At 40.6% G+C, this 26,267-nt stretch overlaps 1 protein-coding gene and 1 non-coding gene across 2 annotated transcripts in view; both read left to right on the forward strand.

Annotated features, from left to right (window-relative positions):
• csmd2 (CUB and Sushi multiple domains 2) overlaps positions 1–26,267 on the forward strand; it is a 234,610-nt gene that overhangs the window by 76,181 nt on the left and 132,162 nt on the right. The window contains exons 4-5 of the mRNA XM_061816677.1: positions 11,120–11,204; positions 20,461–20,654. Of these exons, the coding sequence (XP_061672661.1) occupies positions 11,120–11,204; positions 20,461–20,654 (279 nt within the window). The remainder of the gene's footprint in view (positions 1–11,119; positions 11,205–20,460; positions 20,655–26,267) is intronic.
• Positions 5,257–5,329, forward strand: trnas-gga (transfer RNA serine (anticodon GGA)). The gene has a single exon. It is a non-coding gene; the product is annotated as a tRNA-Ser (tRNA).

The raw sequence follows: 26,267 nt of genomic DNA on the forward strand, positions 1-26,267 counted from the left end.
GCTGTGGCTAACTTGTTTGCATAATAATCAAAGGGAGCTCTTTCATCTCAATGAATCTTGGAGGGGGAAAAAAAATGCTGCAATCCGGCAATCATCAGAACCCAGTGAAATGCGCTTCAGTTAGAACGTATTGATTACCTGCCAATCATTGTGGCATCCTTTCAGTTTTAGCCTGCTGTGCATGACTGGAATAGCAAAATTTGAATTGACTTTTGACCTCACTTTCCATCAGTTTTCCTGTCAACATTGCAGATCTATAAAGTCAATTTCTGCACATCATAATCACTTTGCCAGACCTCCGTTCATATATGAAAGGATATCACAGCATTGTATTCTTTTTGTGGGAAGGCTGAGTCATGAGTTGCTTTTGTGCCTTGAAAACTGCTATCAGTAGCATGCTCGAAGAAAAGAAAAATTATATCATAAGGTAGTGTGCACACAAGATCATTTTGTCAGATTTTTCTCCCCCAAAAAGCTCTGTAATGTAAATAGTAGATTTTTCTTCAAGCTTTTTAAAATGGATAAGCCCTTTTTTTTCTTGATGTTCCCCCAGGCTGGAAAACAGCACCGTAGTCACACTATATAGTATAAAAGTCAATCATAAGACAATTCTGTCCATTTTTCCCTGAACATTGAAGACTATAATTTTTCCTGCCAAGATGCATGTTTTTCATTTGCTTTTTTTTATTCATACGAAAGCTGAGGGTTTTTAAATTTGATGCATCAAGTCTATGTTCATAATCGTCATTCCTCGTTCCTTTAACACTTTGAATTTATGTCAAACTTGTTTTCTAAGAATGTGCAACTACAAACGGTTGCATTTTACTCATTTCGTTTACAAAAAGATGCTTTTACTCCTGCTAAGCTTCACAAGGCTGCGATTGGCTGACAACCATTTCAGGGTATGCTCCAGGACCCCTGCGGCCTTAATGAGGATAAGCGGTACAGAGAATGGATGGATGATGGCGATGTTGGCATCTCCAGCTAGTAAAGCTCCATTGTCACCATAATGCCATTTCCCTGTTCCATCTCTGATGCATTTATCAACCTCTACGCCCTCAATTTAATCTCCCCATTGCCGTATCGCCTCTATTTTTCTCTCCTGATTTCATTGCCTCACTCCTACATCTTTTTTCCTTTCCCCTCATTAGTATAATGTCGGAGTTCCGCGCAGCAGAGGAACACGGGAAACATTTTAACCGGTGACCGGCAGCACTTAATGCCGCTGACGTGCCGCGCCAAACTCTGCCCTTGTCTCGATTTCGGCACATTGCAAACAGATGGAGATGTTAGCGAACGCATGTTGCGTATAAAGGTGAGCGTCGTACAATATCCCCCCCCCCTCCCCCCAACTTATTTGGGGAGCTTTCGGGAACACACACGCATGCGAAAGCAGACGTGTGTTCACCGGAAGTCGCAGAGCCACCAGCGTTGCATTAGCGAGCTGACAGAGCTCATTTAGGTCTGCTGGTGATGAAAGGACTACAGAGCCCCCGTCCCACTGAGCTTCAGCAAAACGTTGTGACAACGCAGAGTGATCCACTTAAGAGGTGCATAGTGCCCCTCGGGGGGTGGGAGCCCGCTTTGGTCACTCTTTCAACCATTGTGAATGTCAGCAGCACACTCAACACTTTCTCCATCCATCCTGTGGCAACGAGCAGCACATTATTTGTATTATGTTTAATGTACCGTATTTTCTGGATTTTAACGTGCACCTAAAAGCTTTTCTCAAAAGCAGACGGTGCGCCTTATATTTGGATCAATATTGAGCTTTTAGTCCAGCTCCATCTAATGGATGCATAACGTAACCCCAGCCGCTACTGTAGCGTCTGTTCTATGCACCTTATAATCCGGTGGGCCTTATAATGCGGTGCGGCTTATATATGGAAAACGTTTTAAAATATACCATTCATTGGAGGTGCGCCTTATAATCCGGCGCACCTTATAGTGCGGAAAATACGGTATTATAGCCCACCCTAAAACACATGAAGAAACTGCAGATGAAGACAAGTGACTTGTTACTTACTACACTTAGTGTAATAAATGGAAATGAAAGTGGAGGCCACTTCAGTAACATCCTGACTGACGGAAATGGCAGCATTTACAAAACACCTTCTCGGATGAATTACTTTAAGGATTACACTACGTGCTGAATCCTTTTGGGGACTGGGTGATCTGATTCATAATTAGTCTCGCTCATTACAATGGTGTCTCCTCAAGGCTCATCACACTGACTTTGAGGAGGCAAATTAAAGTGCTGAGTATGCAGTCAAGATGTAGTCTGTTTATCAATATTGTATTTCAAATGAAAGCCTGTAGACCGCTGTGATATTAATGGATTCTTGGCTTCCTGAACTGGGAATACACTGGACGATTTAAAAAAACATTATCAGTGATTTCACTGTCATGTGATGCAGAGCCAATGTTAATGATCAGTACAATATATACTGAACCTGCGTGGTTTGGATCGACCTAAACCTCATCTGCCACTGCATTGTTATTATTCCAAATGGGTTGGCAATGCCAATCATTACCAAACATTTTGAATCTTGCCGTCAAAGGCTACATTTGAAAGCAAATGATGCCGCATGAAGGTGTTACCAATTCATCTAATTCTTAACTTACACAGTATGCGTCCATCTCAACCAGAGAAAATGTCTTGATGGTCTGGACTTTGTGGTAGTACGAAGATATTCTATCCCTGCTTTTCTCTCAGCAGCCATCAACTGTACTTTGTATTGCAAGCTTTCAAGCCCCCAGCTTTATTCTATAGGCTTCATCTCCGCAGTCGTGTCTCTATCTCCATCTTTCTCTATACTCTATGTACAGTAACACAATTGCGGATTGAGTGTTTGTGACTGGGCGTTATGCTGCAACCATGGGAATCATTTGTTAAGAATTCATCTTGCGCAAAAAAAAAAAAAAGTTATAGTCTTGGAGACCAGTATGCCGGATGTTGAGGAGAACCATGCAACTCAAACAGAATATATCAAGAAATACACACAAACATTCTAGAAAAGATATTTCAAATCCAGTCAACAAAACTGCATTTGAGAGTCTTTTCATCCCTAGGGAGTGATGTCCTATTCATCAATGTTCATCGTGTCCTTCTTGACGTTCTTCCATCTTCACCCTCACGGTCCTGACCCCCGTCGTCCCACAACCTCCCCCGCTCCTCTCCGAGCAATATCGATCTCTTCTATTGTGGCAGACGATGCCAAAGTGTTGTTTGCCATGAGATAATTTTCCTATCATTAGGCCTGTGCGGCGCGATCCACTCCCACCTGCTTTTTTATTTCATAATGTGTTGTGTCGCCTGCCCTGCGCATAAAATGGGGAGAAGATGCTAAGTATCGCTGTAAACTAAATGCACCAGGATGGAACTACGGTTGCTCCAAGTCATCAGACGCTACCACTGTGGACGTTTTCAGAAATGTCGTATTCATAAATATTAATCTCATGTTGATCATTTGCTCTCTTCAGGCACAGTAAATTTATTTATTATTTTATCTTAATGCACATGCTGTTCCGCAATTGAATCTGTGTCGTTATGAAAAATATATTTTTATTGGTCTGTACTTTGGGATGAAAGACCATGAAATGAGAAGGAAAACTAAAGGAGGAAACATTTCCCATCTGCTTCTGTGATATCTTAAAAAAAAAAAAAACAAAACCCTATGGTACTTCCTGCCATTAAATCTCCCAGCAGCAATACATATCCCACAACAACACACTCCTCTGATGTCCCTTGGCAAAGCCGTGTACGCGACAGCTCGGTCATACTGATGACAGATCCATTTGATTTGCATGAGGAAACCACGTCTCCTTTGCCGCTGCAAAAAAAAATAAAAAAAACATTTTTTTTCAAGATAATTTTTTATGAAAATTAAGCACAACAACACAAACAGGACAAAGACGCTGTAGTGAAAATGTTTGATTTTTAACATTCAGCGTTAATTTACTGTAAGCAGCAGCATTATTTTTTCAAAATTAAAAATACTGTTAATTACGTGATTGTACATAATATTCTTACAACATATTGATGAAAATTACAAAGAAAGAAAGCAGACAAAATGACATTATTGTAACCGTTTTCCTGAAGTTGTACATAAGGATAAACACCAGTGAGGTGAGATGTTATTGAACGAACATTCCGGGTGACTTCTCGTTAGATTTTCTGTCATCATTGATTAAAATAAGTGATTCTCCTGAGATTGTCCTGCCTCATCTTCGGCGGGCAGGTTATTTGGGGTGAATGACAAAAAAAAGCAACTTACATGCTACAGTGGCAATGTGAATTTTCGAAAATAAATTATTGGGTTAAAGTTGGGCTCCACATTCACTGAAAGAGCAAAAAGTATTCAAATTGATATTATTTATTGTTATTTCAAAAGATCCTGAAAATACCCTCAGTATATCCCGCTGCCGTGCTATGCGCACACAGATGCTTAAATCTGAATTATTGTTGAGATATTGAAGTATAAGAACCAATTAGAATGAAGAGATTTGGTGGATTTCTGAATGTTTTGCACGCTGCATTTCTTAGTTGCCATCTTCAAAAGTGACTGCTAAATACACTGCCACATTTTACTTGTGCTGCAATACTCTCGCCATCCTGGAGGGGTTGTAGCATTACAGTACAAGATATTGTATACTCAAGTGGTCCTGAGCAAAAATCACTTTTGATTTCAACATCACAAAGCAAATTATCACATCATGGGTACGGTGACAACAGATAAAAAATGGAGAATAATTTAAAAAAAGCTTCTTGAGTTTCTGTCCATTCAGAGACGCTTCAGAGGTGCTAATAGGAGAGAGAAGCCATTATAATGTAATTTGGCAGTGAACTGTTTAAACAGAGTAGATGAGCGTTCGATTAAGTGACTTCGTTTTTGGGAGGGATGCGCGTGCGGGGGAATATGTGTGCCTCCGTCTCGGATGTTGATAAGAGTAATTTATTTATTTGGAGGGCTGGGGGTCATGCTCTGCTCATTGAACCCCGGAGTAATTGCCTTTGGGATGATCAGGACTGTCGAGTAAACTTGGACTTTGTTGACATTCCCTTCACGCTTTGCAATAGCGACGCATTAGCAATTCTTCAGCCTTATGCATTCATTGTTTACACCCAAGATCGGTATGTAATGCTTCACTTTCAACGAGGTATTTTGTTTTGCACAACACCACCAATGTGATTCTGAACTTGTGAGAATATGTGATAACAATTTCTGCGTTTTACATAAAGCGGTTCTTCTTGGAGGCCCCATAGCTCAGTGGTTAGAGCACTGGTTTGGAAAACCAGGGGTTGTGGGTTCATATCCCACTGGGGCCTCCACTCCCTGAGAAGGGTTGCGTCAGGAAGGGCATCCGGCGTAAAAATTGTGCCAAACATATGTGCGTTCATCTGAGATGACACGCTGTGGCGACCCCGAAAGGGACAAGCCGAAAGAAACGCACACATAAAGCGGTTCTTCTACACGTATTATTGCACAGTACTACATATTGGGGATAAAAATAAAGACCCAAAAAGCATTCTGTCTCTTTGGGTCTTCATTTTTGCCAGTTTTAGACGTAAAGTAACACTATATATAAAATATTTTTGCATGCCTTCACTACATTTTGGAACTACATGGAAATATGTGTCCAGTATATAGAGAAAAGGTTATTTTTTTCATCATAATAACATTGTGTAAGTTTTTGAAGCACCCAGTAACTTTTATTGTTGGCGCTTGTCTTGTTGACCCACGGTAAAACTTTGATAAGCCGATGTGAACCAGCAAGCCGCTTTAAATATTTCCTTTGGGATCAGTCATCTACAATTCTGTTTACATCGGTGACAGTTAAGGTTTTAAATTATTGATTCGTTTTCAGATAGCATTAAAAATCCAAATCGTCCAACCCCAAAGTGCCAGCCTGAAGAAAATCAAACATTCCTTCCTCAACTTATTTAGCCTTCAATTAATAATGTTTTTCTATTCTCCAAATAGATTAAGCCCAACTAAAAATGTAGAATATTTTTGGTGTGAAAAACACACAAACAAAAGAAAGACAGAGATGATGACTTTCTGTCACAGTGTCGTATTTTGCCCAAGGTCAATGCAGCCGAGAAGTTTTTTGTTTTTTTGTTTTACTTTGAGAGAAGAAAAGGCAGCTCCGAAGCGCTTAGCTCATACCCAGAGGTAATATTTGGTGTGTATTTATTTCAAACTTGTTATTGTAAGGTGATAAAATGTCTACAATTCACGAAGCTCTTTCGTTTTGAGGCTCGTCTTCCCATGGAGACATTCACTGAACAATATAATATAACAGTGCAGTCATATGGATAGCTATGACATCTAGTTGGTAGTAATTATTTTTCGATCCCAGTATATAGTAGTAGTTCACAGTAATGGTTCACATAGCTGTCTCTGAATACGCTAATCAGTACACTAAATGTATAGATGGGTGAAAACTTACAATTTACTAAACAGGACTTTAAGCATGTTGTGATCTCCAGTTGATTATATCGTCATTTTACTGAAAGGCCAGCTGTGACAGATTTGCATTGCGCAGGTGTTAAACCAACGCCTTTGCTGAAGGGCAGGAATCAGAAACCAAGTGCCTCTCGGCGCCATGATTGTCTACCGTAAACTGCCGTTCAAACTCCAGACAGTGCAAACACTGTCTGTGCATGTGGAAAATAAATAGTTTTGCAAGAAAGTAATGCAGATTAGGAGAGTGTGACAGTCCCTTTGTGCTTCAAAATGTCACCGATGAACATAGTTAAATGCCACGTTTTAAGGGGCTTTTTCTAGCCGTACAGCCTGTTCTACAATACACCTCACCCACAAGAAATCCTACTTGCAGTGTTTTAAATAGGTTTTAAATATTTCATTTGGAAAAGCATTTACCTTTGGAATTGTCCCATTTTTTTAACATGTATGTTTTTACAAGCTTATATATACATTTATTGTCAGGGATTCTGTGCAAATATTTCGTTTTTAATCGACAACAAGCGATGCACCTTCCTTTTAATTTAATTCACAATGAGAGTTTTAATGCCATTAAGGACGTCGTTTATTTTTTAAAAATCATTCATATTTGAAAAATAATATGAAAGTCACAAAAATGGATGCAACGGACTGGTGACTGAAAATGTAACAATAAAAATAATCTTCAAGGGCAGGGAAAGTTATTATTATTTTTTTTTTAAATCAAACAAAAACTATGACAAATTCTACAAATATGGCAGTGGGTCATTGTTGATTAGTTATTATCTTAAAAGATGTGGCTTTTGCCTAAAAATGTTTTCTGAAAGTTTTATTTTTTTTCCGACTCTTTTATAAAGCTCGGCATTTAACGGTAATCATGCAATGGTAATCGTTCCATCCTCCCTAGATATTTTTCACTTTCAGTAATTTTCATTATAAATTACATATCCCATTTCAGCTTCCTCAGCCGAACTTCACAATTGCACAAATCCATCAATTTGTCTCAAGCACTTCCCTAATTAGACACTGGCTGCATGCATCATTAAGATAATTGACGGTTAGCACATGATTATTTGTCAACATGCAATCACGAAAATGGAGTGAAAAATCGGCAGTGATCTTGATACATAAGAGCGCCTTTGGAAACTACGATAATTAGAGGGCATTATGCCGTTAAGCAAGCCTGCTCTCAAAAGTCTTTTTAGTCTGAATAAAATGTGCCATTTTTGAGTCTCTCTTAGTTGGTGACGAGTTTACGCTGCAGCAGTCATGAAGGCGTGACCTGAAATGAGTAAAAAAAGCAGGTTGAATAACACGCACGCTTGTCTCCGACGCAATTACGTCGACATCTGCTAATTGAGCGTGAAGCAACAGATCCCAGGTGATCCCAAACATCACGGGCCTCAATTAAATGTAATTTGACGTGCCTGTAGTTGTTCCCGCTCCCGTTCACGTTGACGCATTGTCATAATTGCGCTAAGGGAGTTCATTTAATTGCAGGGCTGACTTCTCATGAGAATTGAGTCTGACGTCGCAGAAAAGTTGTGCTACCATCGAACGACACGTTGAAATTAGCAGCATGCTATTATCATAAAATTTGATGATGTTGATTCCACCACATCATTCTGTATCAAATAAATGTGCATTGTTTTGCATCAAATTAGACTGTTGGTCCTGATGACACACCAGTGGAGGTATGGAAGCAATTTGGAGAGGTGGCTGTAGAGTCTTTGGCCAACTTATTCAATTAAATACTAACGGGAGAGAAGATGCCAGAAGAATGGAGGAAACGTGTGCTAGTTCCCCTTTTTCAGAGCAAAGGCAATGTTCTGAACTGTGAAAACTATCCAGGAATAAAGATGATGAGCCACACAATGAAGTTATGGGAAAGAGTAGTGGAGGCTAGACTCAGGACGAAAGTATATCTGCGAGCAACAGTACAGTTTCATGCCTAGAAAGAGTACCACAGATTCATTATTTGCCTTAAGGATGCTCATGGAAAAGTACAGAAAAGGTCAGAAGGAGCTACATTGTGTCTTAGTAGACCTAGAGAAAGGCTATGACAGAGTACCAAGAGAGAAAATGTGGTACTGCATGCGCAAGTCCGGTGTAGCGGAGAAATATTTTAGAATAGTACAGGACATGTATGAGGGCAGCAGAATAGCGGTACGTAGGTGTGTCAGAAGAATTTAATGTGGAGCTGGGACTGTATCAGGGATCCGCTCTGAGCCCCTTCCTGTTTGCGGTAGTAATGGATAGCGTAACGGGACAAGCCGAAAGGAAAAGAAGATGATGATTTTGTATCAAATTAAACGCAATATACAGTAAATGTTGAACATTCAGACCTGTTTGATACCGACATCACCAATGTAGCCAAAAGATTAGCATTATTTCTAGCATGTGTAATAAATACTTGATGGGAAGAAGTATCATTTTCTCACCACTTTTTAAAAAATATTAAATTTGTCATTCTAAAAAGAAATACATTACAGTGGTATCTTTTTTTTCACAACTTTTATACACGACGAGTAATAGGGTAAGAGAAGTTAGGTAAAGCGTTGACGCCACCAACATCCTGCTGGCCTTTTTGCTGTTTGAGGTTAGCTCGAAGTGACAAACAATCTCGCTCTAACTTCAGGTTACAATGTTTACTTTTGGTTTTGATCCTCTCTGATGCAAAAGTGCAAACGTGAACAACTTGCAGCTACTGTCATTCAACACCAACCCCCCCAAGCCCTTTGTGACAACAAGAAGTTTTTTTTTTTTAAATACTTAGCAAAATGAGATATTTTCTAACCCAGTAACATAACGCGATTAATTTCACAGCGCTTATCCAAATGTAGCATCTTTTTAAAATGATGCAAGCTAATGAGATCTAAACTATGTTGCGTTCTGACCCAAGTGTTCCGCCTCCACATAAATAAGACGGGGGGGGGAGCTACCCCCACAATTTGAGCTTTTCTAATTTCACTCAAATTAGGTTTCATGCTCAGCACAGCATGTGCTGAAGCCTCTATCGGATCAATGACCTCTGAGCCTTCGTAATCTCTCGCATTGATCTCTCACCTCATTGATCATTATGCCAGCATTAACTAATCAAACGCAACTGGAGTAAACAAACAGCAAACAGAGACATAACCAGAGGTTTGCCCCCCCCGGGAATGAACCAAAATGATGTGAAGAAAAATATATAAATTGAAATCCTCTTTGGAAGAGAATATCAAATCATAAGATTGCTTAATATTTCACTGGCTTGATGAAATATGCATTCTAGCCCAGAATGGAGAAGAGAGGAAAATGCAATGATTTGGATGCATTATGTATGAGAAATGTCCGCTGGCAAAAAAAAAATGAAAGAAAGAAAGAAAGGAAAAAAAATGACACTGCACTGTCAAATAATCAGTATTTGGCCATGACTGCAGCACAGTGAGATATTGTTGCGGTTACGCATCACTCAAGTGCAAACAGATTCCGTTTTTTAATTGTATTTAAGGTTGCACATCATCCAGATGTTGCCTAATGAGTTGAAGCAAATTTCTGCTTCATTTAGAGTACAGTAAAAAAAAAAAAATCGTAGCGTTAATTATGCAGTGCGAGTGTATGTACGTGGGATACACATGAACATTTTAAAATTTACCAATGAGATTTTTTTTTTGTAATTTTATGCATTTTTATATGGCCAACAGACATGAATACAAAAGTTATCTAGCAGTGATATTTGCAGAGGTTGAACCACAATTGGGAAAGAAAATGTTCCTCAAATGTGTTTACAAATTGGTAATTACTAGGGAAGGGAACAATATTTTGGTATTCCATTTGTAGCCTGATGTCATCTGGTGTAGGATCCTCCTGTGGAGAAGCAGTTATGAGAAAAAAATGGATTGAAGGTTAATTAATATAATTGTTTTCTTTCCTGTAGTCAATCAAAGAAGCAATCAAATGTCCATCTTTTTAATTTGATGAATTTTTAGTTTTTGCTGGCATCATTATTATAAGAAAAGAGACAATAGTGGTGAAAATAGTGTTACAATTACTATATTACTATGACGTTAATGGTATATTACCAGTTAACATTAAGTTGAATTGATAATGCTCCTTTTCAAAATTCAATTTATATATTATATGGTTATGCTAATACGTCCTTTTGAACGTGCTGTCACAAGATACACTTTTTAGTTAACAATAAACGCTGACAGTGAGCATGATCCTATGAATCTCAGTCCATGCAAAGGTAATGGTAAAAATGAAAGTTTGAAACCACATATTGATACAGTATGAATGGCTTCCACTTCAATTTCAAAACTCACTGCGTCGCACACCAAAGCACAGCTGTCCTTGTACTTTTGTACGGTAGCTGAGGTTGAAAAAGCTCAATCTAATCCAAATGAAAAATTTTAAATACGGCAACATTTTAGCATTCATAATGCACCCTCCGTCTAGCGTTAATTACCGCAAACAATCCGATGCTGGGAGCTCAAACAAACATTGCTATTGAGGCCGGTTGGAGGCCAAAGGAGTTTAATTCGATGTAGCAGGTCTATCCGTGGACGAGGCTGCGTTCCGGGCCGGCTCTCCCATCCCGAGTGCACTCCTCAATGTTTTACAAGGGTGACACTTTTCACCGTCTGATTTCAACTTTGCTTCCCCCACAGACCTGGATGATGAACTTGTCCTGCAGTTGCTTCCTGGAGCTTCCCGGAAGAAAACCAAAAAAAACACACACACAGGACTGGCAAGGTGAACTTCTAACACAACACATCACCTTCCTAAAAGCATCTAAATCGGAAAAGTGTTTTCAATTGACCTTTTTGCTATGTTAAAGTATTGTTGTGAATGACTAAATATGACGCTGCCCAGCATGATAACTTTCACACTCACAAAAGACGCAACATGTTCATTCTTGCGCCTGAATTTGGGTTCAAGGATAAAACTGTAAATCACTGATGTGTGAATAACTATCAATAAGATCCATCAAAACAACGACTCCGAGTTAACAACCACACATTCTTAAAAACATTTTAAACACGCAGACTTCTCCTTCTAAGGGGAATTATTTTTGACTCATGTTGCTTCCTTCATGCTGGCTCTTCTTGACTGAGATTTTTTTTCTGGGGGAGGGGGTGTATATGATGTGTGTGACATTAGCGGGACTGAGATGTGCCTCATTGACATTCATGTATGCATTTGATGTCACGTTGTCAAAAAAAAAAAAAAAAACCCAGAAGGCACTTGAGGGCAAAAGAAGGGAAAATGTGCTAGAAATGAAGGGGGATGCCAGATTATTGATTGATTATCCTCACTGATGCCAATTTGCTTTGTAGTGCTATCCTGCAGGCACTTGTGCACGTCTGTAGGAGTGATTAGCTCGATGTGTACACTCTTGTGAGTCGACCCCTGAGGTGTGCGTGTGTGTGTGAATGTTTGTGTGCCGACACAACATTGGGTACTGCATCACTGACATTCAAATTAAAAAAAGAGTAATAAGGTGGGGATTACATTTGGATGACGTTTGGATGACAGAAACATATTGGCCTGGCCGTGATGCACCTTTTATGCTGCCACTTTTATTGTTGATTGGGGAAAAAAAAAAAAAATAGGATGCTCTTGTTTGCTTAAAAAAAAACACATTTTGCTCATGAAACCCAGGCCCCTTAAAATTACAGAATATTGTGTTTCAGTGTGGAAATGTTAACCAAGAAATGAAGATGTTTGTGGCTTGGAAATAGATGATTTTAGACAAAGATGGTTTGATTACATCTGTTTTTTGAAAAAGTAGACATGAAATCAGTATTCTTTGTCATATTTGCAATGCTATGCAATGCCAATATGGATGGTACTTCTCTCTTTTTTTTTTTTTTTTTTTTTACCCTATTCAAATACTCCCTAGGCATTTATTTGTAATATTTACATCACTTTAGGTCTTTAAAGGCAGTTTTAAAACAATGCAAACATTTTAAACAATGGTAAAAGAACGAGAGATCAATAGCAATGGACAAAAGTATTGTACAAATTATGTCAAAAATAGAGTGACGCAGCGTGAGCGCAAAACATTATCCGCCATATAAGTGGGGGATTACTGTAAATGTATTTGCATTAATAATATGCGTTGCGATTATTTTAGCTTGCTAAAGTTTTTCCTAGCTGCGCAACGTTCATGCTTCCAAAGTAGGCCACAAACGTTTTCTTTTCTTTTTCATGCACGGGAATGCTAGCTACAATTTAGCCCACTAACTGGTCCCATGACAACAAACCTGTGGGTTGACCCACAGTCTCTCCATCATCGTCAAGGTTCTACGCAAGCTCCATCAAGTGTGACCTTCCCCTTAAATGGTGAATGGCAATGTCGCTTACTTTTATCTCATGAGACTGCAGAAATGTCCACTAAACCAAGTGAGAATGAATCAGTGTCTCTTCTGGCAGCAGCCGAGTGGTGGATTTCTATTTTTCCAAAGCAACAATTTCCATGTACTGTAGTAGTTTAGGACTTCACTGCATCGTGGTTGGTAATGCGTTTTATATTTGGCACCTCTCATGCGAGGTGTGCAGTGTGACTGAAAAGCCGATAGAAGGGCACCGTGTGAAATGTGTCGGATGAAAAGAGGGTCAGCGGGTCTCAGGGAAGTAGTGACAGGAAAAAAAGAGAGGAGACATTGAAAAGAGTCTAATGGTTGTCGAAAGCCCTGTCCCCTAACTCTCTCGTCCTCTTATTCTTTGTTGTGTTCCCAAAGTGGTACTGCTGAACCAGAAAATGCTGCAGCACTCACCTCTCACCCTAACACCGATCGGGGCGGCGCAATTTGGCACAAACAGTCGCCCTCGCGCTTGTTGTTGAGTTTGATTCATCGTCGGCCTCTTTTGTCCCGATCCTCGCTTGGCAGAGTTGCAGAACGAGAGCTGGGAAGGAATGATGGCATTTCAACCTGAAATTGCCATTCCTTCTCGAGTTACACGCAGTGAGATGTCTTTGCAGAGGTGAAAGACGAAAAAAAAAAAAGGGATGATAGACTGACGCACATATCACAGCATAACATAGAAGTCACTAGATCCCGTGATGTAGCTCGGCCCTCGAGTGGCAGTTGTAAGTGTAAAAGATAACGTCAGAGGAATTTTACACATTTTTTTTATCCTCACAAAATCAAACATTTGATCTCCAGAATTGACATTTTTACTGAAAAGAAATGAGGCTGCCTGCCTCTTTTACATGTCTGTGAGTACGACGAGTCTGAATGATCATTCAAGTACTTCGCCATCACTTAGCATCATTAATTTTACCTACTATTTATAACTTTGTCGCACCGTTTTATATTTATTATTTTGCCACCCGATGTGAACCCTTGGTGCGATGCACTTTTTTGACAAAACTTAGTGGAAGCCTTTTACTTTTGACAAAAATTAAATTCCTTCAGCACAATGAAGGCGATGACGCCTCCTTTGCATTTTTTGAGAGGATAGAAAAGACTTTGGATAAGTATCAAGACCAATGGGAGTGCATATTATGAACCACCTTTTCTTCCTCTTCAGCTCCTGGATGAGAAGAGGGAACTTTTTCCAGCTTTACCAGGAAAAAAAAAAGTTTTATTCATGGCCTCAGAGGCCCAGAGAGGGAAACTTTTAACCTATATTCTCCTCGTGCTGCGTAGGTTTTCTCCATGTATTCCAGTTTCCTCCCACGTCACAAAAACAAGCATGGTAAGGTTAATTAAAGACTCCAAATTGCCCGAAGGTGTCTGTGTAAGTGTGAATGGTTATTTGTTTATATGTGCCTGGTGATTGGTTGGCAGTTCAGGGTGTACCTCACCTCTCAATCAGAATTACTTCAGATAGGCGCCAGCAACCCTGCAAACTTTGTGAGGTTAAGCGGTACGGAAAATTAATGAATTGAGGAACACAAATCCTTCATCAGACGTGAAACCAAATGGGGTCTGAGATCGATTTTATTCGGTACATAAAAATATAGCAAATACATTTCAATTACTTGAAGAAAATAGTCAAAGTTCACCCCCTGCTCTTTCGGGCTAAAACTATTATGCTAATGTAACCTTTTATCACCAGTCAGGTTGACAATTCTGACGCTTTTTGGTCTCCCCAAATAGAGAGTATTTAAGGTTTACAACAATTCTGGCCTGATTTAAGATTAATTTATTTTGTATAGGACTACAAATACATGTGCAACACAAGAAGTATAATTGCACATTTCAATCTGACCGATAAAAGTGTTCAAATGTATTAAGTCCATGTTCAATTGGTTCACGTTATGCTGCTGTATTTGACATCTTGTTTTAGGCCACGAAGCAACAATTATTTTAGACAGAAGTAAAAAAAAAAAATAATTATAGAAATGTGAAATTATGTGGTTGCACAAGTGTGCACACCCTGTTAGAACTGGGTGTTATAGTTCTATTCACTGACTAAACAACTCCGTCTCTCAGTAGCAAAAAGAAGGTAAAAAAAAAAAATGTGTGGGGCAATAGGGAACCCAATGACGGAGACCAAGTTCATTTTGTGGGAGGAGAGATGAAGAATGATCCCTGATTGTGCTTGTCTTATGAAGGGAATCCATCAAGAGCAAACAAACAAATAACATTTGCGCACGTGAGACTTCACTTTAGCATGCTGTTTTTTTCTTTTTCTTCCAGAAACTGTTGAATCAAATGCAATATATATTACATTATACACGGGCAGCACTTATGTGCATATTGCATGTTATTGAAATAAAAATAAGAGCCAGTGGAGGATTCAGTCCCATCTGCACACTCACGAAAATAAAACTCTCATATTGGAATTGGCTCTAAAATTAACGCTGAAAGTGTATGCTATGGCTTTTACTGACAGTGGATTCAAAAGAATATGGAATTGTTCAAATATAATGGGCAAACCAATTACAATCCATCCTTCGTTGAAAATGACATGGGTTGAAAGCACCGACAGTACTCCACAATATTGGCATTAAATGCAATTGAATGTCTACATTTGAACAGGCTCTTCCTGAAGGACATTTTTAACCAAAAATAAATGTTAGGTTGTATCCTCAAGAAAGTTTGTTTTCAGTGCTCGGTTCTAATTTTCAAGTGAGGGAAAGGAGCGATTAAACAAGGGATTAGAAGGCCACAAAGTGATTGAACATTGAAAAGACCCATGAAGTGGAGAAGAAAAGTAAAAGTCATTTTGCAGAGGCACAAAAAAATATGGGAATCAATGCTTTGCTGGTTTTAAACTCAAGCTAGTGTCGATGAGGTGTAGTTCGCAGGTATTCCTCTGGAAATTGCATGGGAGGTTGTGCCGAGGCAACCCCAATGAATAAATAAAAAGATAAACTCACTGAACTGACGTATAGAAGGGAAGCGGAGAGCTAAAACGCAGTCATATTGTCAGGAAAATCCATTTGTGAAAATTGCTTTTGCGAGGAGCACCTTGCAATATCAGTCTCGGCAATATCGAAAGCGATGCCAACGCCAATTGTCATCCTGTCACAGCAGCACGGGGGAGGCGCGTCGCAGTTGCAAACTCTTTTGCTCATATTTAAACGATGCCGTTGCTGTGATGGAGCCATGTTGAATGTTGATCCAAAATGTGAGCCCTCCTAAAGCCAAAATCTTCAACAGTTGGCGCTTTGCTGTTGACTCAGCGGTAATGCATGACAATTAATTCCCTCAAACAGATTATGATAATTTGTGCAGTAAAACTCCCGCTGATTGTATCTAAAAATCTAACAGCTGCTATTTTGTTTTTTTGTTTTTTTTTCCTGTTTAAATATTAATGTGACATTTGAACAGACTTGAGGCATCTCTCAATGTCTACGCCAAGGTTCAAATATGGTCGATTAATTGATTGAGTCCTCCGCAATAGTTGACAACCACCTCAAAAACTATCCAGATGCTCCCATCACTGACTACTTGGTCCCAGCTATCTAATGAACAACAGTATCTATCGATGGCCCACTGGATCCTTTAATTAGAAATTGACACACACTAATTTCTGCAAGTATTTTTACATATTTTTCATCCCTTCTAAAACAGAATGTTGGGAAGCATTAAACGGTGATACCAGTACGTGTCGTCGCATTGAGTCCCCGTTTGCCCCAGTTATATCAATATCATTGATGGACGTACACAAACATCAACATGGAGTCATTCACCACCTGCGAGAAACCAAACGAACCTATGTAGCCTAGCAACAGCTCGGAGACGGGCTTTATTAGCACTGCGAAGAGAGATGAATGTCAAGAGGAAGATATTTGGCCTGCTGGTGCCACTTACTCATTTACACAAGCAGACGTCAGAAGGAACATGGGCTCAGATGCGTAAGTCCAATTTCTCCAAGCCGCCCCACTCCCGTGCCCCCGAACGTGCTTCGTTTCCGACAGCCTTGCTTTTGGAACGGCCCATCGATCAGGCCGCCACACAAAACTATTTGGCCGCAATCTTTCTCTTCCTGCCAAGACTGGATCTCTTCTTTTTTAATTATCAATTTATTATTTGTTCTCTTTTGGTTTCAGTTGCGGATGTTGCGGCATCCCTGCTGCCTGCTGATGTATGCCAACATCGCGGTGCCATGAAAACAGCTTTGCGAAATTCATTTCGGCCTTTCTTTCACTCTCTTTTTCTAGAACTTAAACGGCAGAATTTTTTTCGGTGATAGTCTGAGGAAGCGAAGGTAATTACATGTGAGTGGGTGTTCCATGTGTGAAGGCGCAAATGTCATCCTTGTCAAGTGTGAACAGGACGATGCAAACCCTGGTGCGCACCGAGCAAGTGGACCGAGACCACTTGAACACGTATGACTCGGTTAGCTTCAAATCAAGTGTAAAAATTTTAGAGTTGCAGCGATAAAAAAAGAATTAGGAAAACACAAATAGAGAAGAGTGGAAATCAAACTGTGTATTTGTACTGCGCAAATGAACTCAATATTTAGTTTTCTTGGCTAATTATATGATTTTAGTTTTGATTTTAAAACAGTATAAAATAAGCTTCAACCCATCTGACAACATTTATAGGTTTTATTTGTACTATTTTTTTCCATTCACAAACATTGGCCAATCAGCATGTGACTGCTTTGTGCTTTTATTAGCTTGAGCAATGATGTAAGGTGGTGAGATGACATCAGTTGGCCGGTCACATTTATCAATAATAATTTTGAACACAATCATACTCCTGGTAGGTGCAGGTCAACAGAATCATTATTGCCTTTTAGTCTAATTGCAGTACACGTTTCCAACAGTGAGTAGCAGAAATAGAAGGACAGATAAAGTGTAGCCGCCTCCATAGGGTCATATCTATGACTGCCGTCGACAGCACTTTTTGTACAAAATGTCCCTTAGTATCTTCCTCTCAAATGGTGAGCCATTAAGGAATATTTTACTATAGATGTACTTTACTGTTCGTGCTTTAAATTGTCTGCATTGCATGTCTGTATGTATCCCGTCAGTTGAATATTAACGAGGGAATATAAAGCACGAAAACACGCACGGAATATGATTTTGCTCTGTGTAGAATTACGGGTTGCTTGCACAACTCCAGATCTTTTTCAACAGGCATCAAAGTGATGAAAGGTGACTTGTCGCTGCTAATTTCACTGACGTTTTTGTTCACTTTAGTGCATTAACTACAAAAATTACAAGAAGAGGCAATACTTTATAATAATCAAGATTCACTGACAATGGGGAGATCATTGGCTTTCAAGCCTAAAAGACATCTTCCCGCGTCTGCTTTCCACTTAGACAGCGAGATATTGTTCGCACAATTTGGAGAAACAGGGAAATGTCCTCGTTCTTGTATTGGCATAAAAGTGAGCGTTAATGTCACGTTTACATACTCGCTGTTTAATCTATATTTCTAAGTGGCGGCATGGAAGGCCAAGTATCTGAAGAGACTTAAAACACACTGGTGCTGATTGTTTTTCTTACTTGAGCAAAAAATGTTGGCTCACGTGAATTCCTGCAATTCATCTTTCCCTATTCTGCGCGAAATATGTGAGCAGCTTAAGGTGTTTGTAAAGTTGAATCCAGTGTTGTGGGTCTGTTTATGATCGCAGAGGTTTGAGGCCAGTGCACATTTCATTATCCTGCACGGCGCATTGCGGGAAACTAATCATAGCAGCTGTATGCAAGAGGTGGAAATGACATTCAGTTTCACCAGTGGACGTTCCAGACTATTAAACGCCAATTTCACGATTAGTGAACCAGACGTTGACGCATCTATGTTGAACTGTTTTCCAATCCGCTGACTGAATGATAGTGTTCACAGGTGGAGCCATTATATGATGCAAATGATCAATTATTGTTACTGCTGAAATAGAATTATTGTGTGAGTGCCGCAAAACTTTGACATTATTTGAAAGTGTTTTTGTTGACAGACTGCCTCTGTGACTACTGATGACAAACCCGTCAAATTTTCTGAATCCAATCCAAATATATTTGATAAAGATGGAGGCCACAGATTCTCTATTAATCACATTTTATTTTATATTCAGTGTTAAATCCCTGAATACTGCAATACACTTTATGGCCTCTTCTTTGAGGGATGACCTGTTAGTGGCCAAAGTTATCTTAAGATGAAAAAATTGAATATTTCCACAACAAGCTGCTGATAACGGGGGGGGGCTGCTTTTATCAGTAAGATGGTGCACTTCAACACTGTCTTAATATCGGGAGAACTCACAGAAACAGATTGATGTTCCGTGCTGGATGAGATGATCAGATATTTTGTAGCCACCAATGTCACCAGAACTCATTGCTTGTGACTTCTGTCTTTCCAGAGCAAGATTTATGTACTCATTTTCCTTCAAACCTGAATGAGGTAAAAAAAACAACAACACTAATAATAATAAGAAAATAATTTGACCACTATAGCAGTATGCATGAACACTCTGGATATGCTGCAGAAGTAGATTATTGCAGCGATGTTTTCAAAGGAATGGAATGGGGTGCCTATACCACATCAAACTGAATGTATGTACATATTGTATATACTGCAGCATATACGAGTATGTACTATACAATTATGTACTGATAAGCAATGCTGTCTGTTGATTGGTATGGTATATAGTGACGTACTAACCATTTTTTAAACATTTTCTTTCTGGGTGGGGGGCATTTCTGCTGCACCACCCATCATTTAAATTTGAACAATGCTCAGTGGGACAGTAATTTAATGTTAGTACAGTCACTTAAAAACATGTCAGAGACGCAGGTGGCGGGAGAGAGAGAGAGCGAGAGAGCGAGTGAGACAGAGAGAAAGAGAGAGCGAGAGAGAGCAGGAGAGAGAGAGAGAGAGAGAGACAGAGAGAGAGAGGAGGTCTGCGCATTCTGGTCTTGGCGTCACACAGAGCCGAGACGACGCTGTCAGACGCCACATTGACCAACCTGGGAATAACTGCAAACTGCATCTTTTTCTCCGCACATCGAGACCCCGACATTTTTTTTTTTATTTTTTCATTTTATTATAATTCTTTTTTTGGGGGGGAGACACAGATGCTGAGCCGAGAACTTTGCGAAAGGGGTTTTATTCCGTTGTTCTGGGATCACAATCACAATCCTCCACCGGTGTTGCCTCATTTGTATGTGAATCAAGTTTAATTTGGATTATCATGACTGCAAATGGTGACTGTCTGGATCGATATTTAGCTGCGCGGCAAGTCGGAAGGGGAACGTTTGGGTTTTGACGCGGTTCGTGCCTTTAGGTGGAGCAGACAAGGGATCACCGTGATTTTTACGCGCGTGGAGTCGACCAGCTTCGACTTGAAGCGTGTCATTCTGGTTTGGTGATTCCCCCCAAACCCCCTCCCTCGCCCCCAACTCCCCCCACCCCGCTCTTTTTTCCCCAGGTGTGAAATATATCCCCCATTCAAACAGACTCTGAGCCGTTCGGCGCCTGCAAGACATGGTTCAATCCAGTTGCTCGCTGCGAGCATCCTCCATGCATTGGGATTTGTCTCAGCATCGACACCGAGTCAGTCGCCTTTTTCTGACCATCTGAGAACTATCACTGTCGCGTAGAACCAGAGAGGAAGCTTTCGCCATGGACACCGCTTCGAGTCGGGACGAGGCAACCAGACCCGAGAGGGGAGCGGAATGTGCACGCCAGAGAGCGGACAGGATTGGGATTTTTGCCGTGATGAGTGGGGGAGCGCGTCAGTGGAGCCGCGTGATGCTCGTGCTCTACGTGGGGCTTCTCGGCGTGTCGGTAAAAGGTGAGTCCCCGTAAAAGAGCTGAAGTCATGTAAAATGCGGTAGGCTTCACCACCACTGCCCCCCCCCTTCCTCCCTAACTCCTCGTCTCTCCTCCTCTATCAATTCCACCACCCACGACCACCCCGCAACCACTGACTGAATGCAAATCTGCAGCGCACGCACACGCATATTCATGAGACGCATAAGGATGCGCCTTGTGATGTTGCACCTTAACATGGCAAGAGGTGGCAGCTGCGTCAACAGCTACTAACTATAGAAGTGTTTTGTGAAATGTGAAGCGCCAGCGCAGGAATCTGACAAATTAGTTTTTTAAAAAAAAAAAAAAAAAAAAAAAGCGTTTCACTTATGTAAATAGGAAGCCTGATGCCTTTTTTGGAAACTGATGAATTGCAACAAGAGGTTCCCCCCCCCCCCGTCAACAGCAAGAAGTGTAGAGGCGTAGGAAGGTGGGGGGTGGGTGGGTGACTTACAAATGATTTAATGACATAGCTGGTGTTGGTGGTGATTGTGCCCAGCGATTCTAAATAGTTCACAGAGCTGCGGGGAGGTGGGAAATCTTTAAAAAAAAAAAGTGCAAGCAGGCGTTCAGCATCCATAATGCGTCTGCATGTGTGCGCAGAGAGGGGGTGGGGGTGTCTTTCGTTTGAATCCTCCCTTCGCCTTCAGACGTCAGAAGATTCCCCCACTTTTTTTTTTTTCCTCGCGCACATTAATTACTAACACAGTCTTGCAGCAGCACATTCAACAGATCATTTGAAATCTTTGACAAAGAGTAGATAACCTTTACCAACGTTTGCATCAGTGTCTTGGCTTCCCGAACTCCTATATTGGACTTGGTAGTTATATTTATTTTAGTCCTTGTAGTAACAAGGCCACAGTGGATCTGATGGCAGTACATCGTGGCTCTCGCCCACTCCAACTCTTGGCACAAATTCCACAAGTGAGTGGGAATGTGCTTTTGAGCTTCAGCGATATTCTCTTATTAAAATGTTCTTCCACCCACCAGGTGACCAAACTTGTGTCATCAAGCAATTTTTTTCCCACTCTCAAGTCTTCAGTATTAGTCAATGGGGAAATGCTCATCAGGATGTTTTATTGGTATCCAGGGAGCTCTTTATTTACTGAAAGTGCCTCACCTCTCTCGGAGGTCAGCGGACCATTGCGGTTTGTGCGTTCCTGCACGGGAGCCACCAGCAGTTGCCCCATCCCCCCATTAAGGGGCACCAGAGCCCTGCACTAAACGGAGAGGTGGAGTGACTCAGAAATGAGGCCTGTAGCTCATGTATCCTGTCCCAAGTTGGGCTCGATTCACTGATTGAAACCACACAAATGTTCTTCATCTGCAGGTCGTGTTTGACAAGCAGCAGTCAACTCGCCTCGGGTGCATAAGAGGTATTCATTTGTCAAACAGCGGATGACTTTAAAACAACAGTGTAGCCTCTCTGTGAGCTCTCACGGCGTCTCCCGAGAGGTGCCGAGATGGAGACGTGTCAAAGAGAGCTCCGAGTGATCAAAAACAACCTTCCCGGAGGACCTGTCGCTCAATAAGCGGTAATCAAGCTCAATCCCACAGAGGAAAGAACCCGAGGGCGGCACGGGACACGGACGGGGAGTGGGGGACCTCAAGAGAGGATGACGTCTGCAGACTGGTTCTGGCTGTGGAGAGCTGTAGGATCATGCTTTATCTTCCGCACCATATTTATTTATTTATTTTTTTGCTATGACAACGATGGTGATGCAACCCACAGTAATGGTATACAGTCTAAAAGATTTTGCTTGAACTTCATAGCAACGTCATTTTTTTTTTTTTTGGTTGCATTATGCTCCAGTTATCCACGAAAAAGAGATTAGATGAGAATGTTCTGATTGTGACTTTATGAGGATAACAATGACTAGTTTTTGTTGTTTAGTTTGCATTGGGGATACTGCAGTGCGTCATAGTGTGAAATATGTGTCATGTACTGAATCACTCGTGAGGAGCTATAAGGTATCCAACACTGATGTCAAATAGAACCTCAGTTTTCGCATGCCCTAGTTTATGTGAGATTCAGTTTTTGATGATTTTTTTTTGGGGGGTGGGGAAAGTGGGTTTGCGAACTTTTGTCCCAGTTTTCGTACATCCCCGTGGTTTTCAAAGAGTTGAAAACGGTCTGCACCAAACGTTTGCTTGCCTTTGTGACTTAGCCACTCATTTCCAGCGATGGAGCGCCCACACAAAGCATTCCGTGTCGCTTGTGCAACTTTGAGTGTTCTCTTTTTGAGTGATCGTCACCTTGCGCCTCCAACAGAAGCATTTGGATTTTTTTTTTGTGTGTGTGTGTGTGTGTGTGTGTGTGTGTATGTATGTGTGCTGATTTATTGACTGCGACTGTCTAACAGGCCCACTTGGGGCCAAATAAAGTTCTATTTCTGCATGCGTTTGATTCATAGATGGAAACTACCATCGAATTTGAGGGGGGAAAACATAGCAAAGTAGAAAAATGGATGATTCCCCTTAATTAATTATTTGGAGTGTCTGGAATGGATCATTTGAATTTGCCCTATTTCCAATAGGAAATGTGGCTTTGGTTTTTGTCAGACTTTTTGAACAGATTAATTTGGAAAAGTGGAGGTTCCACTGCTTTTCGCAAACGTCGATACCTCTTCCATTGCCATGTTGCTGATATTCAGAACCAAGGACAGCTCAAGCAGTCAACGTCCCCAGCAAGCGGCTGCTGCTCGCTGGATGGCAAGCTAGCTCTCGAAATTGGGATTTCTCCAATGTTTTCATGGCTTTGCACCCCCAATTAGGCGCAGTCACACTTTAAAAGCCTATCTGACAAGATCTGATCAGATCTCTGCGTCTAATTTCATACTAAATTAGGCAAATGTGAGTCATTTTTAAATGAAGGAAATGTGGAAGTGAACTGTAGGCAAATCTCGATCAGTCTTACTGACATTCAATATGTTTTTTTTTTTTTTTTTTGCAATTATTATCAACTACTGTTACTGTTGGATTTATTAATCTCATTTGGGATATCAGGTCCATCAGCTTTATCTTCTTTTCCTTTCGCCTTGTCCCGATTAGAAACCATACTGTTGCTCGCATATACTTATTTTTGACTTGAGTCTAGCCTCCACTACTCTTTCCCATAACTTCATTTTGTGGCTCATCATCTTTATTCCTCTGTAGTCTCTACAGTTCTGAACGTCATCTTTGTTCTTAAAAAATGGGAACTCGTACACTTTTCCTCCACTCTTCTGGCATCCTCTTTCCCGATAGTATTCAATTGAATAAGTTGGTCAAAAACTCCACAGCTACCTCTCCAAATTGCTTCCATACCTCCACTGGTATGTCATCAGGACCAACTGTCTTTCCTTTTTTCATCAGCTTTAAGTCGAATCAAAATGCAGTGACATGGAAATGGTGTAAATATTTTTTACAAAGATGCAAATCCACTGTCCTCAATGAAATCATCTGTAGGCCATTTATTAAAAAAAAACAAAAAAAGAAGAATGTTTTAAGATGAATTTTGGGGGTTTTGATTTAAGATATGAATATCAGATTAGAGGGGCGCATCCCCATTACAAGCAATTTTTTAACTATTGGTGGAGGAATAGGACTGAGCCCCAATGTGAGTAACCCAAAATTTGTGAGCTTTTTTCCACACGCATTTCACTGCACGAAGTACATTTTGAATGCCAAACCACCTTTGTTAAATGATCTAATGATTAAATGTGATAAAGCACAACTGACATCACATTGAAGTAATTGTGCAGAAATTTGGACACACAAATTTTTCATCTTTTCCCAAGAAGTCAATGATCAGAAATTTCTTCTGGACTTCAACTAAAACTAAACATATTTATGTTAGCTTTACTCTTAATACAAACTCTACAACATTCTCATGGGTGGAGGCCCATAAAGGAATGTACCGTTGACCCCCTGGAAGAAATATTGGCCCAAAAGTTGGACAACCACTCCCATATGTCCGATGCAATTAACGTTGCCATCGCTTCATCTCACCTCTCTCCCACCTGTCGTCCTGCTACGTTCAATCTCTAATCTGCCGCATGCTCTGTTGCCTCCTATCTCCCATCTGCTCTCCACATTCACCGGTGAGCAATAAATGGTGAAAGCGAGCCGAGAAGCACATAACGTAGCATATTTATTCAAAACCAGGGAGTCTGTGGAATACAGAATGTCAGTGTGGCCGAGAGAGGGAGAGAGTGTGAAGGTGGTTAGTGACGGTTGTGATGAAGATTGTGCCGAGGAGAAGGAAAAGCCAAATGCAGGGATGGGAAATAACCATTCAGAGGAGCTCTGGGTTTATGTGCCTTTGGAGTGTTGGCTGATTTCCCGCCACATAGTAAATAATCAATTTGGAGTGCTCGTTTTCTTATCGGTCATTAGGGAGACTCCTGTTCGGACAAATAGCAGTGAATGCTAAGTGTGTGGATGCTTATTCGTGTCTGTGAGCTGTCACCTTACTTCAATCTCACATGAACAAAGTGTTGACGTCAGGTCATGGGCCAGCGTAAAAGAGCCCGTGAGTGTTTCCTGGAGTCGTACCGTTTTGGAAGTCCTAATCCCACCTGCTGATGTTTGTCATCTCTGTTCGCCACCGCCCTCTCTCGCTCCTCCCCATCGCGCTGTCATCCGTTTCCAGATGGCTTCAGCTCTGTCGCCGAGCACTAATCTCAGCCACAACGGTGACTCACACTCTCTCGCTCGCTTACTAATTCATGCACGCTCTCAGACTCTCCCCAAAATATTCATAAATGCATTCATGCAGCCATTTGCTAGTGTGCAGAGGCTCATTGACTTTTACACACACACACACACACACACACACACACACAAAGTTCAAGCTTCTGAACTTAAAACTCTGATGTCCTTTTTCAATTGACTGATTTAAAGTGGCACTGACTGAGTTGGAGGAGGAGGACATACAATTGTTCCTTCAGACGTTCTCCCTATTAAGCACTAAACAACGGTATTGGACTTTAATGGTATTTTCAGTAAAAGACTTTTTATTATTATTGAACAATATGCGCGCAGCAGTCAAACCAAGCACATTCCTGTGCGGATGCAAGTCGGAAGTTTAGTGATGAAAAACAAATGTAATGAAAGCCTTTCCTTGAAGTGTTGCATTAGGTAAGACAGCGTTTTAGAGAAGTCAATTTTGCATAGGAGAATGGTGCTCAGGAGAACACAAACCAGCCCCAACGCAGAACAATTTGAGTTTGGATCGACACCAAGTTAGTCATCTTCATATCTTGTTCCATTTGAATTCAGGAATGTTCCCTAGAATATTAAGGAACATGGCGAGCAATACAGCCAACTAAATACGTTTAGTTTGTTACGTGACCCACTGAAATAAATAGAAATGTATTTATCCCTTCCACCCTAAAAAGTTTTTACACTTAAAATTCAGTTCTATAAAATTGTGCTTTAGAAAAAACATCTAGTATTAGCATACCTCAATAGAAAACTGTTTTACCGCATATTTTACTTTAGTTCAATGGATATTTTGCTACTTCATCTGGTATGTGCGCCTTGGTCAGCTTGACGGAGTATAATACAGACATACGGATATTCAGTCCACAGAGATGTCATAACTAATAACAGT

This window comes from Syngnathoides biaculeatus, chromosome 1 (genome assembly GCF_019802595.1).
Source record: "Syngnathoides biaculeatus isolate LvHL_M chromosome 1, ASM1980259v1, whole genome shotgun sequence".
NCBI lineage: Eukaryota > Metazoa > Chordata > Actinopteri > Syngnathiformes > Syngnathidae > Syngnathoides > Syngnathoides biaculeatus.